Genomic DNA, 15,399 nt, shown 5'->3' with positions numbered 1-15,399 from the left:
CCCACCTGGTGCAGTTCCAGCCCCACCCACCCCCACCCCCAACACCTGGAAGGCGGGGCTTCAGTTTTCCTGATCAGGCGGTTGACCGGTTGACCGTTGACCCTGGGGAATGGCAAGGCGCCTGCTGCATTTTTCCCACCCATCTGTCAGTGAGGAGCTGAAGCGGAGATGGGAGCTCCAGGTGGCACTGTCCCTGGTACACAGGTCCCTCAGACCTCAGAGCCATCATCCAGTCTCTGAAGTGACTTGCTCTTCAGTGGCCAGCAGGCGATGACAGCCTGTGTGTGACCCCGAAGAGGTCTCACGTCTCCCCTTTAGCACATATCACACCTGAGAACTCAAGACCACTCAGCGGCCGGGCTGCCTGGCCTCTCCGCCCTGAGCACACGGCGTCGTGGTGCTGGCGGGTGGCCTTGATTCTCAGTGCCTGCCCGGTGCCATCCTAGCCAGCAGGCGGGACACCTCCGAGGGTGTCGTGTGGCCTGTGTCAGGGCATCTGCTCATCTCCGTGCCTCCTTACAGCCTGGGCCCAGCTGCCCCAGGAACCTGGTGGAGGGGGGTCCAGGGGCTCATCGCGGGGCTGGCACCTGGGGGATTCAGCACCAGCCATGTTTGGACGTCAGGCTCGGCTGGCCCTGGAAATGGGACCTGTCCCACCTGCTGAACAACAGTGCTTATGAAGAGCAGTCTCCCCACGTTCTGGAAGCTTCCATGGGTTTCCAGGAAAGCCCTTGTGGCCCTGGGATCCTGGGCCAGCCATCTCACGTTCTCTCTGCACGGAGGAGGCTCAGAGGCTCGGTCTGTGCTGGGAGGGAATTCGCACAGCTGCGGAGACACCCTGCGGGGGCTGCGGTGCAGAGCCTGGCGGCCACCAAGTGTCAACCAGTTTACAGGCTTTGATTGATTCTGAGGCAGTTTCTGTGAGCTGTGTGTCAGCCACGTTCATGCCACTGTGGGCGTGAGAATTCTTCAGCCCTGCACCTTCAGGCTCCTGCTTCCAGAAGTTTCTTCCAAGTTATTATGCATTGGAGACTTGCCACTTGGGACCCTGGCTTGGGAATGAACCATGGGGGCCGGGACCGTCCTCCCCGGAAGCCCTTTGCCTATGCTGCCTTCGGCCCCACGGACTAAGCTGAGTTTCTTTTTAACAAGTGCTGGTGAAGTAGCTGTGTCTTGACATTTCACCTTCTTGCCTCTGTCATTACCTCTGGGAGCCAAAGGCTGGAGAAGCCTGGGCGGAGAATGTTGGGAGCCCAGTGGGGTCTGAACCCGGCCCCACCGGGCCCCTTCCTGGGAGGTGCATGGTGAGTGGGTTCTTCATGCACAGGGCCTCACGAGGTTTGCTCAGCGGAAAGCCACATGTGCCTCAGCAGGAGGCAGCTGGCTGAGGGGCCTGTACCCCAAGAAGGAATCCCCCCAAACCTGACAATGCTAAACAAGCAACTGCAGGTTGGTGCGCAGCCAACAGGGACGGGGTTCCAGGTGCCCACCTGGCGGGCAGCTGAACACAGCTCTCTCCATGTGTGGACCAGGCACCGCAGGACAGTGACTCCCTGGGCCAGGGAGGGGTGCTCATGCATTGTGGGCAGGTTACTCTTCCCCCTTTTCTTTAAAATAGAAGCCTCAGGACCACACGCTTTGGGAGCAGTTTTCCAAAGTGCCATCTCTGGGCTTGTAAAGCTGTGTCTACGTAGCTTCGCTGTTGGGTGGCTTCTGGAACTTGTTCTCCGGACGCTGGGGGTTTGTCGGCAGGCAGGGTTCTGTGTCAACGCTTCTGATAGCATCTCTTACCACACATAGCCTGAAGGACATGCACGGGGCCGGCTTCTGTCAGCTGGTGCACGCCTTGGCCCTTCAGGCACCCCAGGCCCTCCAGTCCAGAGAGCTGCAGGCTGGGGTGGCCTTTGGCATGGGTGGGCCCAGGAAGTGAGCTGGGCCAGTGAGGTGCATCCAGGTCAGCCGGGCTCTGCAGATCTGCCCCTGGTCCCCATGGCTACTTTGCCCCCCTCTGTGGGGCTGCAGGAGTCTGCATACAGGGATGGTGGGGTGGGGTGTGGCCAGCAGCAGCTCCCAGCCCATCCGCAGCTCAGCCCCCGAGGGGAGTTGCAGGTCATAGACTGTCAGGAGCATGGTCAGCCCTGTCTTCACATATAGGAGATGGGGACACGGCCTCAGTTCGTACAGAGCCTGGGTGGGGTGGGCAGAGCTGCAGGTATCTGCAGATGGCAGGTGTGGTGCTGAACGAGGTCCCCTTGGCAGCTCTGCTCGCCTGAAGTAGGCATGTGGGGCCTGCTCGGTGCTGGACCATGGCAGGCCCCGCAGGCATGTGTGGCCTGAGCGTCAGTCCAGCAGGTTGTGGGCTGGTGTGGAACTGAGGGGAGCAGAGCTGGGCAGCGGGGCCAGCAGCCGGAGTCCAGGAGAGTCCATCACTCCAACCCTGCCAGCAGGCTGACAGCCCCAGTCTTCAAGTCTGAGGTTCCAGGGGAACCACTGCCAGGCCTAGGGCAGGTGTCTGTGCCCGAGACAGCCAGCAGGGCTCAGCTGTGCTATCTGGGGCCCCTCTCTAAGTATTGGGGCTACTCCCCAAGGTGGGAGAGACCTAGAGTGTTTGCTGCAGCTGTCCTCACACTCACAGGCAAGAAGTTGCCCCAAGTTCAAGCAGCCACCAGAGCTGGGGTCCTTCTCACGTGCCCCTCCCCACCTCCACTGCCCGTCAGACCCTGTGTGAGCACAGATATGGCGCCCCTCGTCAGTCCCCAGTCCAGCAGGACACGGAGTGATCCTCATTATTCAGATGGGGACAGGGTGGGCATGAGCAAGCCTCCAAAGGATGGGGGTGGTCAGGGACACTCAGAGGAGGGGGCAGCACGTCCCTAAGCAGGAGGGTAAGCACCACTGGCGAGTGGGCCCCGCCCCTCCACACACCCCTCCACGTGGGGCATTTTAAGGCCTGACTGCCCGATGCGGTGGGCCTCTCAGCTGTAGTTTCTCCCGTAATTGGGCACAGATAACCCCTAGACTGGGAGGGCCAACGTGAGTCCAGGTTGGGCTTCCTTGTTAGAGGGGCCGAGGGCTGCACCCTCCTCCCCAGGGTTGGGGGGGCACTGAGCACAGAGGAGCAGCTTGGGTGGTTCTGTCAGGCCTGGAGCCCTGAGCGCCCTCCCTCCTCCAGCGCCCTGGACATGGCCACTGGGCAGAGGATGGCTGAGTGCCCTGTGGGCCCACTCTGAAGTTCACTCGGGGGAGGGAGGCTGCCTGGGTGGGCCTGCTCAGCTCCCCAGGCCTTCTCCTTGGGGGTTGGGTGTCTGGTCGGGCTGGCAGAGAGCATGCTCTGAAAAGGCAGCTGCCAAAATGGTGGGTGGATCAGTTCAGCTGTTTTGCAGGGACAGTGGAGAAGGCCACCTTGGCTGGCCCTTGGAGAAGCAGGGGCTACTGCTTGGTCCCCAGTGGTGGCCCAGAATGCTGTCGGGGGCTGGGGAGCTGCAGCTGGTGCCCAGTGTGGGGCAGGAGGTGGTGAGGGAGGTGGTGAGTAGTTGACAGCTCCCTGCAGTCACACCCAACACTCCCCACCCCACCCCAGGAGCAGCGCCAGTGCCCCCACCTCACTCTGAGCCAGGAGAGGCTTTGTGGGGTCTATTCTCTGGGAAGGAAGGAGTTAACTGGCAAGAGGGTCAGTGGGGGCCTGAGCTCCATGTGGGGTGGAGGCTCCAACTCCTTGCCCCCCTCCTACCCACCTCCATCCCCTATGAGTCTTCTGGGTGGATGTTTTTAGGAAGGAATCCATTTTATTACAAAAGCGCCCCCTGCCCTTGCTGGGGCTTGCCCCCCCCCAGGCAAGGTGGGGAAGTCGCAGCGGATGGGGTGCGGTGGGGTCTGCTCAGCAGCAGAGACGCAGGGCTTTGCGGAAGACCGTGCGGAACTCGGCGTTGAAGGCCGTGTAGATGACCGGGTTAATGGCGCTGTTGACGTAACCCAGCCAGGTGACCGCGCTGACCAGCCGCGGGGGCACAGCGCAGGCGGGACACAGCGCCCCGGTGACGTGCACCACGAAGAAGGGCGTCCAGCAGACCAGGAAGGCCCCTGGGGGTGGGGGCGGGGGCGGGGGCGGGGGCGGGGCGTGAGCCAGGGCCTCTGCTGGGCCCGGCGCCCTGGGCGCTGCCACCCTCCCCTCGGCCGACCGGGGCAGGTACCCACCGACCACCATGGGTAGGACTCTCATGGCCTTGCGCTCCTGGCCCGTGATCTGGACGCCCCTCCTCCTGCGGGCATGTTCGGCCCGGGTGGCCTCGGGGGGCGCCAGGGCTTCAGCAGGCGGCGGGCCTGGGCCACTGGGCCGGCGGGGCGCGCGGCCGTGCAGTTTGGTGCGGCGGGCGGCTTCCCAGCGTCGCAGGCCCCGGAACGTGGCCCAGTAGAGCAGCAGCATGAGCGGGCAGGGCAGGAAGAAGGAACACAGGGACGAGTAGACCACGTAGTCGCGGTTCTCCAGGCGGCACACGGCGGGGTCGCGGCCGCGCGCGTCGTTGAGGCCGCACAGCAAGGGCGCTGCCACCGCCGCCGACAGCAGCCACGTGGCGCCGATGAGCAGCAGCTGACGCCCGCCCCAGCTCTGGCTGTTGTAGCGCAGGGGCACCGCCACCGCCACGAACCTGCGGGGAGTGCTGTGAGGGGGCGGGCCCGGGCGAGGGGCGGGGCCAGGCGGCGAGGGGCGGGGCCAGGCGGCGAGGGGCGCGGGCCCTGGAGGTGGGCGGCCCACCTGTCCACGCTGATTGCGCACAGGTTGAAGATGGAGGCGGTGCACAGCATGACGTCCATGGCCATGAGCGCGTCGCAGAGGCCGGGGCTCAGCAGCCACACTCCGCCCTGGACCTGGGTGGTGAGGAGGGTCAGGGCAGCAACCAGAGACACGAGACCCGCTGACTCCCGGGCCAGCAGCCCTGACACGCCCTCCATGCCTCCTTTTGTTAGAACAGAGAGAGGCGTGGCGGCGGCCCTCGGGGTATCACCGCCTGAGGACCCTGAGCTCTGATGATGGGGGAGCTCAAGGTATGGGAGCAGGGCACTCCGGGCAGGGGGGTACCTGGCTACCCTGGAACGAAGCCCACCGCCTCAGTTTCTCCCCGGGGCACAGCTAAGGGTCGACCTGTCTGGTTAAACTATCACTGCTCTGGGACAAGTGACTTCACTCTGTGCCCTCACCTGTAAAATGAGGGTGATGATGGTGCCCACGTAATTGTCCTGAGGATAAATGAGTTAAAAAGTATAAAGGCCTAGCACCCCAACCAAGGGCAAAGGAGCAGACAGCCCCCCCTCCAATCCCCTTCCGCTGATTTCGGAGGATTAGGAGCTTAAGAGCTGTGGCTGTGACGTCTGTCTGCAGCTCTGATGGAATGGCAAGTGAGGCGTGCCCTTGCCTTGCTAGCCTGTGCCCCAGCCCTGCCTGATCCACTGTGTCCACTTTAGAAAAACCAAGCCTTCCCTCCCCCACAGCCCAGAACACCGAGTCCCCAACACAGCCCTAAGCAGCTTTTCTCTGCCCAGACCGCAGAGCAAACAGAGCCGGCACCAGAGGGGACCCACACAAGGGCCAGACCTGAACTGGGATAGAGAGGCTCCTGGCCGCTGTTGTAGGCAGGGCCTAAAGCCCACACCTGCCCCCCTTCTGCTGTCTCCCCCAGGCCGCCCCTGCCTCCCCCGCAGCTCCTGGCAATTGAGTGTCCGTCTTGCTGTGGGCTGAGTCTGTGCATGGGGCGCACTAGTATGTATGTTCCCAGCCTTAGGTGGCTGCGGCGTTGTGCAGTGATGTGCAGTCTCTGTGCCCCAGGGAGAGCCAGGAGGGGTAAGCCTGCATCTGCCTGTCTGTCCAGCTGGCTCCCCTGGGGAATGGAACCCAGCTGAGGGTGGTGGGTGGGTGGGTGGACTGCCAAAGTCGCCTGTTTGTGGGGTCCTTGGTTTGAAGGACAGAAACATCTCTTGGGTAGCAGACATTAAGGCAGGAAGGAAGAGAAGAGAGGGACAGGAGAGGGAGGGTGGACAGACAGACAGCAAGACTGGCAGATGGACAGAGATGGGGGAGGGGTAGGTTCAGAGCCTCCGGTCGTCCTGCTACCAGGTGCAGCGCCCCTGCAACCGCCCCAGCTTGAAACTCCAGAGAAGGCAAGCGGCCTGGTCACTCTGAGTCCTCGCGTGGACCGGGACAGGGGACAAAGGAGCAGGTGAGAGTGCACCAAGTGGTCATGGATGCACTCACCTCAGAGTAGACGAAGAGCGGCAGCACGAGCAGAGCTAGTAGGAGATCCGCGGCCGCTAGGCTCACGATGAAGTAGTTGGTGGGCGTCTGCAGGGCGCGCTCGGCCGCCACGCTCACGCACACGAGCGTGTTCCCCGCGAGCACAGCCCCGATGAGCAGTACGCCCCCCACGAGCGCCGCTGCTGCCCCAGGCCCCTCCAGTCCCGCCGGCTCCCCCGTGCCGCCGCCGGTGCCCGGCCCGCGTCCCGCCAGCAGCACGTCCGCGGCGCTGAGGTTCCCCATGGCTCTCGGGCTCCAAGCGCCCCAGAGGGAGCTCAGCACTGTGGACAGTGACCAGGTCGCGAATCCGGGAGCCCCGCCCCTCGGGTCCGCCCCAGCCTGGCCTTGAGCCTCGGGGTCCGCCCCGGCTCGGTGGGCCCTGGGAGCCCTAGGATGCACCCTGTATGTGCTCATGTTGGATTTAGCGCCGCGGGAGACGGGCGGATGGACAAATGCAACAGCTCAATGAGATGCGAATTAAGCGACGTGATTCGCACGGGCGGGCCCACCGCAGGGCTGGGGGCATGCGCGGGTCTGCGCCAGGGGAAGCCCACGAGATGAAAGGTCGGCGGGACCATACTCCGAGGCTTGCGCGCACCCACGCCAGCGCCGTCCCGTGCGGCCGCGGAGACCCCCGGGTCCCTACTTGCGCCCAAGTTGGGCTCCCTTCCCCAGGGACGCTTCTGGAGGCGCCTCAAGGCGGAGCCGGATCGGGTTCTCACTCCATTCCGTTCAAGCGGCGTCGGGAGAACATTCTTCTCTGGCTGGTTCCCCCAGGCGCGGGAAGACTGGAGCAGCCCCGGCTCCAACCGCAAGACCCTGGCGCTCAGGCGCCTCCCCCTGGCGATCCGCGGTGCGTGAGGCACAAGGTCCACACTCACCCTCCCTCGGACACCCCTCCGACCCAACCCTCTCTTCTACCCTGGCTCGTCTCCCCACAATGATTGCAGACCCGGACCCAGGGCCCTGCATCCCATTCCAGGAAGCTGACTCTCGTCTGGTTCGCGGGACCACCTTCAATCACCCACCATCACTGCCTCACCCTCCACCCTCCAGGCTGACAACGGAGTGGCCAACCCCACTCCATCACCTCGGAGCCTGTGACCCTGAGCAAGTGTGTGCCCCTCAGCCTGGGGTTACAGGCCTAGGAAATGGTGCCTACATCACAGCCACAGGTGAACTATCGCCAGCAAAGGCACGGGAGAAGACTCAGGGAGTTCGGCAGTGCCGTGGTCACCTGTTTCTTCACAGAGGAAAGAAAAGCCCCCAGTGAGAAACCTCTCACCCTGCACCCATCACAGCTACAAACTCACCTGCCCATCACCCCCCTCTGCCAATACAGGACTGTGGGAGCCTGGGAGGCTGGAGGGAGGGTCACAGGTCCACGCAGACAAGACTGTGTGGGAGCAGACCCATGGCTGTGCTGAGAGCCCAGCCCCGACTGTCCTCTGTCCGATCATAGACGTGCACAGAAAGAGCATCCAGGGAAAATGTGTTACAGCGAGAAGTCTCTATGGACTTCCTGAAATTGCCGTGACAGGCGGCCTGGAGCCCCATCATTAAAGGGGCCCTGAGTGTCGGTCCAGCTGAATGGCTCTGTGGGACCCTCTGGTTCGCGCACCTGAATAATGCTGGCTTCCTCAAACGAGATGGGAAGTGCTCCCTTCTCTCCTATTTTCCTTAGTAGATTTCATGAAATTGATATTAACTTTTCCTTAAATGTTGGAATAATTGGCCAGTGAAGCCATCTGGGCCTGGAGTTTGTTAGGTGGGTTTTGACGGTGATGTCACTTTTTTTTTTTTTAACACATCTATCTCTTTAACAGACTGTGTCTTCTGAGCGAATGTGGTAGTCTGTCTGCCAAAAATTTGGTCTATTTCATGTTAGTTTTCCAATTTATGGGCCTAGCGTTATTTATAAAGTTCCCTTATTATCTTTTTTATACCTACTGTAAGGTCGCTGATGACAACACCCCTTTCATCCCTTATATTATAAAAGAAACATTGTATGTTTCTTTTTTTCTTGGTCAGTCTTGCTAGAGGTTTATTAACTTGACTGATCTTTTCAAAGAAACAGCTTTTGTTTTCATGGATTTTTTCTATATTTTTTGTGTTTGTTTTCAGTTTCATCAATTTCTACTCTTTATTATTTCCTTCCTTCTGCTTGCTTTGTAATTAATTTGCCCTTTTTCTAATTTCTTAAGGCCACTCATTTGGGATAGTTCTTCTTTTCTAACATAATAAGCATTTAATGCTACCAATTTCCCTCTAAGACACATCCCACGCGTTTTTGTGTTTACAATTATGTTCCGGTTAAAATAATTCCTACTTTCCTTAGACTTCTGCTGTGACTCATGGATTACTTAAAACTATGTTATTTACTTTCCAAATGTTTGGAGATTTTCCTGTTATCTTTCTATTATTTATTTCTAGTTTGATCCTGTTATGGTGAGGAAAAAATGCTTTGTAGGACCTCAGTTCTTTTACATTCATTAAGGTTTATTTTATAACGCAGAATATAGTCTATTTTGATAAATGTTCCAGGCACACTCAAAAAGAATGTGTATTCTGCTGTTATTGCGTGGAAAGTTCTTTAAATATCAATTAGATCAGGGAGGTGCTGCTCAGATCAGATCTGTGTTCTTGCTAATTTTCTGTCTGTCTTGTTAGTTACAAAGAAAGGCATATTGAAATCTCCAAGTATAACTATAGGTTTTTCTACTTCTCCATCCAGTTCTATTTCTCCGTATCAGTTTTTGCCTCATGTATTTTTGATGATTTGTTGTAGGGTGCCTATACACTTAGAATTGAGGCCACAGGGGCTCGGAGTCAAGGGCTGAACACCAAGGGGCTTGAGGGAATTTGGGGGTGAGGGAACTGGCAGTTACAAAGACGAATACATTTTTCCAAGCTCATAGAGCTGCACATCAAAAAGAGAACTATAAATAATAAATTAAACTTCACAAAAGGGGCAAAGTTAGAATGTGTGTGATCCCAGGTTGCAAACAACAATTACAGCTCAGAAAGGATGGTGAAGCCGAGGCAGCTCCTCCTGGGAGAAGGATGTCCTAATCCTCCCAGAACCTCTGGTCAGTGAAAGGTGGGCTGTGTGACGGCTAAGGCTGTGCAGGGCCTGAGTGGCCACTCTGTCCCCCAGGGCCAGTGAGTATGTCTGTAACCCTCCAGAACAGACAGAAATCAGAGTTATGAGACCACCGTCACCCTGGTGGTGATGTTTGGGCAGGTGTCAGAGCTGGTTCTATCAACATTTCCGGCAGAGTTTTATGGGATGCTTGAAACATTTAAGAGAATGTCGTTTCATTTGGTGCACAAGACTTGTTCAAAGTTTAAGAATCTGTTCTTAATCAACAGAACAAGTAGATGGAGCATGAGCAAGGGTAGAGAAGAGTCTGAACAAACCATCAATAAGCAGGTGTGTTTGGCATTTATAGAGCACTCCATCCAACAGCCGAGGAATGCAGAGCTCCTCCAATAGATGTGAACCATTCACCAGGAGAGAGAGCATTCTGCCCCAGAAAAGGGAATGCAACACATTTGTAAAGAATGGAAATCATACAAACTAAGTTCTCTTGCCATAAAGATATAAAACTGGAGACCAAAAAAATAACAGGAAAATGTCCAAAAATTTGGAAAGTAAAAAACACAATTCTAAATAATCCATGGGTCAAAGGTGAAATCTCAAGAGAAATTAGAAAATATTTTGAGGAAAATGAGAACACATCATGTCTAAAGTTGTGGGATGGAGCTAAAGCAGAGCTCAGAGGAGAATTCATACCATTAAATTCGAAAATGAGAAATGTCTCAAGTCAACACAGGATACCAGTCAAGCACCTAAAGATGAAGAACTGCAGGGTCATACTGACTGGTGCAGAAGAACATCTGACGAAATTCAACACTGTGTATGATAAAAGTGTTCAAGCAAGAGATAGTCAGGAGGCTTCTAGACCTGATAAAGGGCATCTGCAAAACACCTACAGCAAACCTCCCAATTAATAATGAGAGACTGTGTGTGATCCACCTAAAATCAACACAAGACAAGTATGTCCACTCCCAACACGTTTATTGGGCATGGGACTACTGTTCTAGCCTGTGCAATCAGGCTAGGAAATCAGGTAAGGAAAAACATAAATAACAGACGTCCATATTGCATCGGAAGGAGTGAAACTGGCCTTATTCACAGAGGACACGGCTGTCTACGTAAAACCCCAAGGCAGCTACAGAAAGCTCGTAGGACCTGTAAGTCAGTTTAGTGAGGTTTCAGGGTACAGGTCAGCCCCCAGAGATCAGTCGGGTTCTATGTGCCAGCAACGAGCAGTGGGAAGCCCTCCTTCCACACCCCAGTGGAGAACTTAGAGTTGGTTCGAGTAACCTCAATTTGACATTTAAATCTTGGTGAACCCCCCCCCCAAAAAAAAATTGGACTAGAGAATATTTTCTGTGCTTTGCTTATTCAGAGAATTAAACTAATGAAACTATCAACTATCAAGATGAACTAAATTCTTAGCTGTGCATAAAATGTGTTCCTTCCTACATTCTATTCTGGAAATATGAAGCTTCTTATTCTTTCTTAGAATCCTGGACCCTGAAATTGGCTGTTATTAGTCCCCCTCCCCCACCCCCCCCACACATACACAGAATGATGCCCAATTTGAGGCTCTGAATAGCCATTCACGTAAGTTAGGACCCAGCTCAGGTTGACGTCTTGGGAACCCGTGGGGCCCTTGGTTAAGTCTGTGGGTTGAAAGTGGCATTCTGTCATTGTAGCTTGTGTCATATGTTGTCTCTAAGCAATGTCCCAACTGGGAAGGCAAGGTTTGGGCGCACTGCACTCCTTAGCTCACCTCTCTCCTGGTGCCAGTCGTCCATCAGGGTGCGGAGCAAATGGCTGTCTCGGTGGTGGCGCGTCACAACCCACCCTGGAAAACCCTTGGCACACCACCCCATCTGCCCAACACTTCAGCACGGCCACCATCTTAATAAGGAAGCCTCAGTGTGGCTCTGTGATGACGCAGGAGGAATCTGAGCAGCGGGGACAGTGGTGACAGCGCTTTCGGATGAGAGGAAGGCAGTTACAGAACCCTCTGTGACAGGAACACTAGGACACAGCCCATCTCTGCTTGGCTGCAGCCCTGCCTGGCTTCTTCCACTCAGAACTTGCCTCACTCTTGGTCTCTCCCTCTTGCTGGTGACTGCTTGTGACCACATGCAGTGTGACCCATCGCTCTGGCTGTGATGTGACCACAGAGGGGCAGCATGAGGGAGTTGTTTGCGGTGATGGAGTTGTCCTGTATCCCGATTATGGTGCTGTTTACACGGATCTGTACATCTGTCAAAATTCATTATTTTACTATATATTAACTTTACTGTATGTTAATTTTTAAAGCCCATTTTATTGCGTGTTAATCTTTTTTAAATGGGAAGATTTTTCTTACGAAGATCTGCCTGGTTACTTAAGTGTTTGAGGTGCTAAGAAATTCAACCAATTAAATTAGTATTTGGAGCTTGGAACATTCTCATGAATGCAATTCATCAGTCAATGGTATTAAAGTTTAGAACATTTCAATTTGCCAAGTTTGTGCAAGAACAAGTCACACCATCTGTTTAAAAACACATGCAAAGAATCATCAGCGAGGGAGCACAGCACACCTACCAGACGGACCACAACCCAGAGCCCCAGTGACACTGAGTGCTGGCTGGGAGGACGTGGGGCCACAGGAATTCCCACCACGGCTGGTGGGGGGTGTGTGTGCAGATGGTGCAGCCACTTTGGAGGACAGGGTGGCAGTTTCTTACAAAACCAAACACACTCTTATCATGTGATCCAGCAATCGTGTTTCTTCGTATTTACCCAAATAAGTTGAAAGTCACGTCCCCACTAAAACCTGCACACAGAGGTTTGTAACAGCCTTACTCAAATTGCCAAATCTGGAAGCAACCAGGACGTCCTTCAGTAGGTGATGGATGAATAAACTGTGGGACATCCAGACAATGGAATCGAATTCAGTGTTAAAGAGAAATGAGCTCTGAAGCCAGAGAGGACATGGAGGAAACTAAGTGAAAGAAGCCAGCCTGAAAAAGCCACATGCTGTGTGATTCCTGAGGTAGGACATTCTGGAAAAGGCAGAACTATGGAGACCGTAAAGATCAGTGGTCGTCACAGGTTGGGGAGGAAGGAGAGATGAACAGACGGAGCACAGAGGTTCTTAGGGCGGTGGGACTAATCTGTGTGAGATTGATTGTGGGTACATGTCACTGTACATCCTGTCCAAACCCCCAGAATGTACACCACCAACAGTGAGTCCTGATGTCAATTATGGACTTAGGTAATAACAATGTATCAATACCGGGTCATCAACTGTAACAACTGTAACAAATGCAGAACACCAATGCAAGATGCTGGGACGAGGGGAGGCTGGGTGTGTTTGTGCTGGGGGAACTATTGCAGCTCAATTTTTCTGTAAACCTAAAACTGCTCTAAAAAAGTCTACTAATTATATTTAAAATGCACGTAAAGTTTAACACAAGAACTAGTTTATAACTTCATTGACTAGATTTGTGATTTCTATTTAAGGATTTAATGCACACAGGAGTTTAAGAAGCCTAGCTTTACTTAATCCCTTATTGATTACGCAGCAGGAACCCAGCTGCCTCCCCTTTCCTCCCCTTTCCGCGTCTCCACCTCCTACCGCCCCTGAAACAGGCTCAGGTCTCCCCCGTCTCGAAAAACAAATGGCGAGGCCCCCAGGCTCGGATCTGCGCCCTGCCTGCAGCTCCCCTCCGCGCCGCCCCCCCACGGGGAGTGGCAGTGAGGTCACCGGTCCGCGCTCGGCCTTCCCTGACGCCGCCCCCTGCCCAGCCGCGCGCACCGTGTGCCGGGGCCTCTCCAGAGGAGCCCGCGGCCTCGGGTCGCCTCGCGCTCTGTCCCAGCCTTGACCCTCCTGAGCTCATCTCCGAGGCCCCCGGCCCCAGGCTCTGCACAGACGTTCCCGCCGCGCATCCGCGCCACCGCCCCGCCCGGACGTCCCTCCTCCCGCCCCGGCCCCCGCGTGCCCGCAAGTCCACGTCCGGCTGAGCCCCGCCAGCCCGCCGAGGGGCGCCGACGCGGCGCTGGGGGCGGGCGACCAGCCGGGTTGACAGCTGGGGGGGCGGCCCTGACCTTCCCGCGGATCGATGGGGGAGCGGCCCGGGCTGCGTGGAGCCAGGGCGGTGCTGACGCCCCCGCCCCCCGCCCCCCGCCGGGCGCCGCTATAAAGGGTGGCGCGCAGCTCTGGCCGCGGCCGCAGCGCTTAACACCCCGGCGCGCCCACCATGGCCCCCCGGGCCCTGCTACTGCTGCTGCTGCTGTCTCCGCTGCTCCAAGGCTCTGCCGGGCGCCCCGCGCCCCCCAGGTGAGCCCAAGGTCCCGGGGCCCACACAGCCCCTTGGGCCCGCCTACCGGCCCTGCGTCCGCCCCACCCTTGCTTGGCCCTGATCCGCTGCGGCGCCGTCACCCCCTCCTCAGGGCCCCGCGACACTCGGACGGGACGTTCACGAGCGAGCTCAGCCGTCTGCGGGAGAGCGCGCGGCTGCAGCGCCTGCTCCAGGGACTGGTCGGGAAGCGCAGGTGAGGTCGGGCCTGGGGCCCCCCTGAGGGGCAGGCCCCGCATGGGGCTGTCCCTCACGCAGCAGTCTCCACCCCCAATTCCACGACTAATTCTGATTTGGGGCGGGGGGCAGCGAGCAGGACGCGGAGAACAGCACATCCTGGACTGGGTCTGCCACCGAGCCTGCCGAGGTCCCCCTCTGCCTGCTGTGGTCCCATTCTCCTGCCCTGCAGGCCTGGTGAGCCCGCCCCCCTCACCAGAGCTCCGCCCCGACCGTCCCTCTGGTCCCCTGGGGCACCCCGTGTCAGCAGTGGGCCAGGGGTGGGGAGAGTTAGCGCTGGTGACCCAAGGAGGCCGGTTCACCAGGTGGGCAGGGGTCTCCACCTTCAGGCCCACAGCCCCTAACCCAGCTGTCTCTGCAGGATGATGGCCCTGAGGGACCCCCTGAATCAGGCCTGGTCTCCCCGGCTGTCTCTTGGACTCAAGTCTGGGGTCATGGTTTCAGAGCCGGCCATCCCTGCTGAGACCCAGATGACGTCCTGAGGAAGAAGGAACCTCCCCTCTTCTGACGGGGGCGCGAACCTGGATGGGGCAGGGTTGGTGGGAAGGAGGGGGTTGCACTTGGCACCAATAAAGAAGGAATTCAGACCCTGGCCTGGCGAGCGCGCTGTGTGCACCGTCTCTGCCTGCGCTGGGAGACAGCCTGCTGGGCAGAGCTCACAGGGGAGGAGGTCCTGCCCGGGAGCCCAGCAGGGGCCACGCCCAGCTGCCCTTTAAACCAGAGAAGACAGTGGGCGCCTCACCTTCCCCTTTCCTTATCTCTGGCATCAGGGCCACTTCCTGTCCCATCGACTGCACTCCCCAGGGCCCCGCCCGCACCCCTTGTCATCCACTCAGCAAACATTCAGGGACTCTGAGGGGCGGCTCAGGACGTTCCCCAGTTCCTGCCCCAGCTGCCATGTGCTAGGTGTGTGGAGCAGGTGGGGGGAATTTTAAGGGGGGTGACGAGGCTCAGGCTGGGCAGGAAGAGGTGACAGGCAGTGGGGCTGTGTGTGTAGGGGGTTACCAGGAGGCTATGAGTCCACTCTGGAAGCCAGGCGTCTGGGCTCTCTGTCCAGGGTTGTGGTCTTGGACAAGCGGCTCAACCATGCTGAGCCTGTGGAGCAGGGACAGTAATGACACCCCAAGAAGTGCTGGGGGTGCAGGAGGCCGGTTAGGCACATGGCAGGCAGAATTGCTGTCACCAGCAGAGAGAACAGGGAGAAGAAGCAGGTGCAAGGATCTGAAGGGGAGAAGGGCCGCCCCACTGTCACCCAGCCCCTTCCCTCCCTCCTGGACTTACCGAGTGGCCTCTCCCTAGCCGCTGGGAGCCTCTCCAGAATCAGCCTGCTGTCGGGCACCAGAGCTCCCGGGGACCCGAGGTGCCCCTGAAGCGCTGCCATTTCCATCACTGTGCCCCTGCGCAGCCCCACCAGGAGGGAGCTGGCTGATTTCCAGGACAGGCAGGTG

The 15,399-nt window shown here is 57.5% G+C and overlaps 2 protein-coding genes across 3 annotated transcripts; one reads left to right on the top strand and one right to left on the bottom strand.

The window, feature by feature from the left end:
- Positions 1-3,714: 3,714 nt before the first annotated feature.
- On the bottom strand, positions 3,715-15,357 carry DRD4 (dopamine receptor D4). 2 transcript variants are annotated; one of them, XM_033120527.1, is made up of 4 exons: positions 6,248-10,877; positions 4,754-4,866; positions 4,195-4,646; positions 3,715-4,080 (listed from the first exon to the last, which is right to left on the bottom strand). In XM_033120527.1, exons 1-4 carry the CDS (start codon positions 6,698-6,700, stop codon positions 3,878-3,880), a joined length of 1,221 nt encoding a protein of 406 aa, XP_032976418.1. In that variant the 5' UTR covers positions 6,701-10,877; the 3' UTR covers positions 3,715-3,877. The 2 variants fall into 2 exon arrangements, with proteins under 2 accessions (XP_032976418.1, XP_032976419.1); XM_033120528.1 differs by lacking the exon at positions 6,248-10,877 and adding an exon at positions 15,233-15,357 and having other exon boundaries at positions 4,195-4,866.
- Positions 13,539-14,519, top strand: SCT (secretin). Its single transcript, XM_033120529.1, has 4 exons — positions 13,539-13,695; positions 13,809-13,910; positions 14,024-14,128; positions 14,313-14,519. Exons 1-4 carry the CDS (start codon positions 13,616-13,618, stop codon positions 14,431-14,433), a joined length of 408 nt encoding a protein of 135 aa, XP_032976420.1. The 5' UTR covers positions 13,539-13,615; the 3' UTR covers positions 14,434-14,519.
- Positions 15,358-15,399: the final 42 nt, after the last annotated feature.

Source organism: Rhinolophus ferrumequinum, chromosome 11 (assembly GCF_004115265.2).
Source record: "Rhinolophus ferrumequinum isolate MPI-CBG mRhiFer1 chromosome 11, mRhiFer1_v1.p, whole genome shotgun sequence".
Taxonomy (NCBI): Eukaryota; Metazoa; Chordata; class Mammalia; order Chiroptera; family Rhinolophidae; genus Rhinolophus; species Rhinolophus ferrumequinum.
The sequence above is the reverse complement of the archived record's forward strand: the minus strand, read 5'-3'. Positions and strand labels throughout refer to the sequence as shown.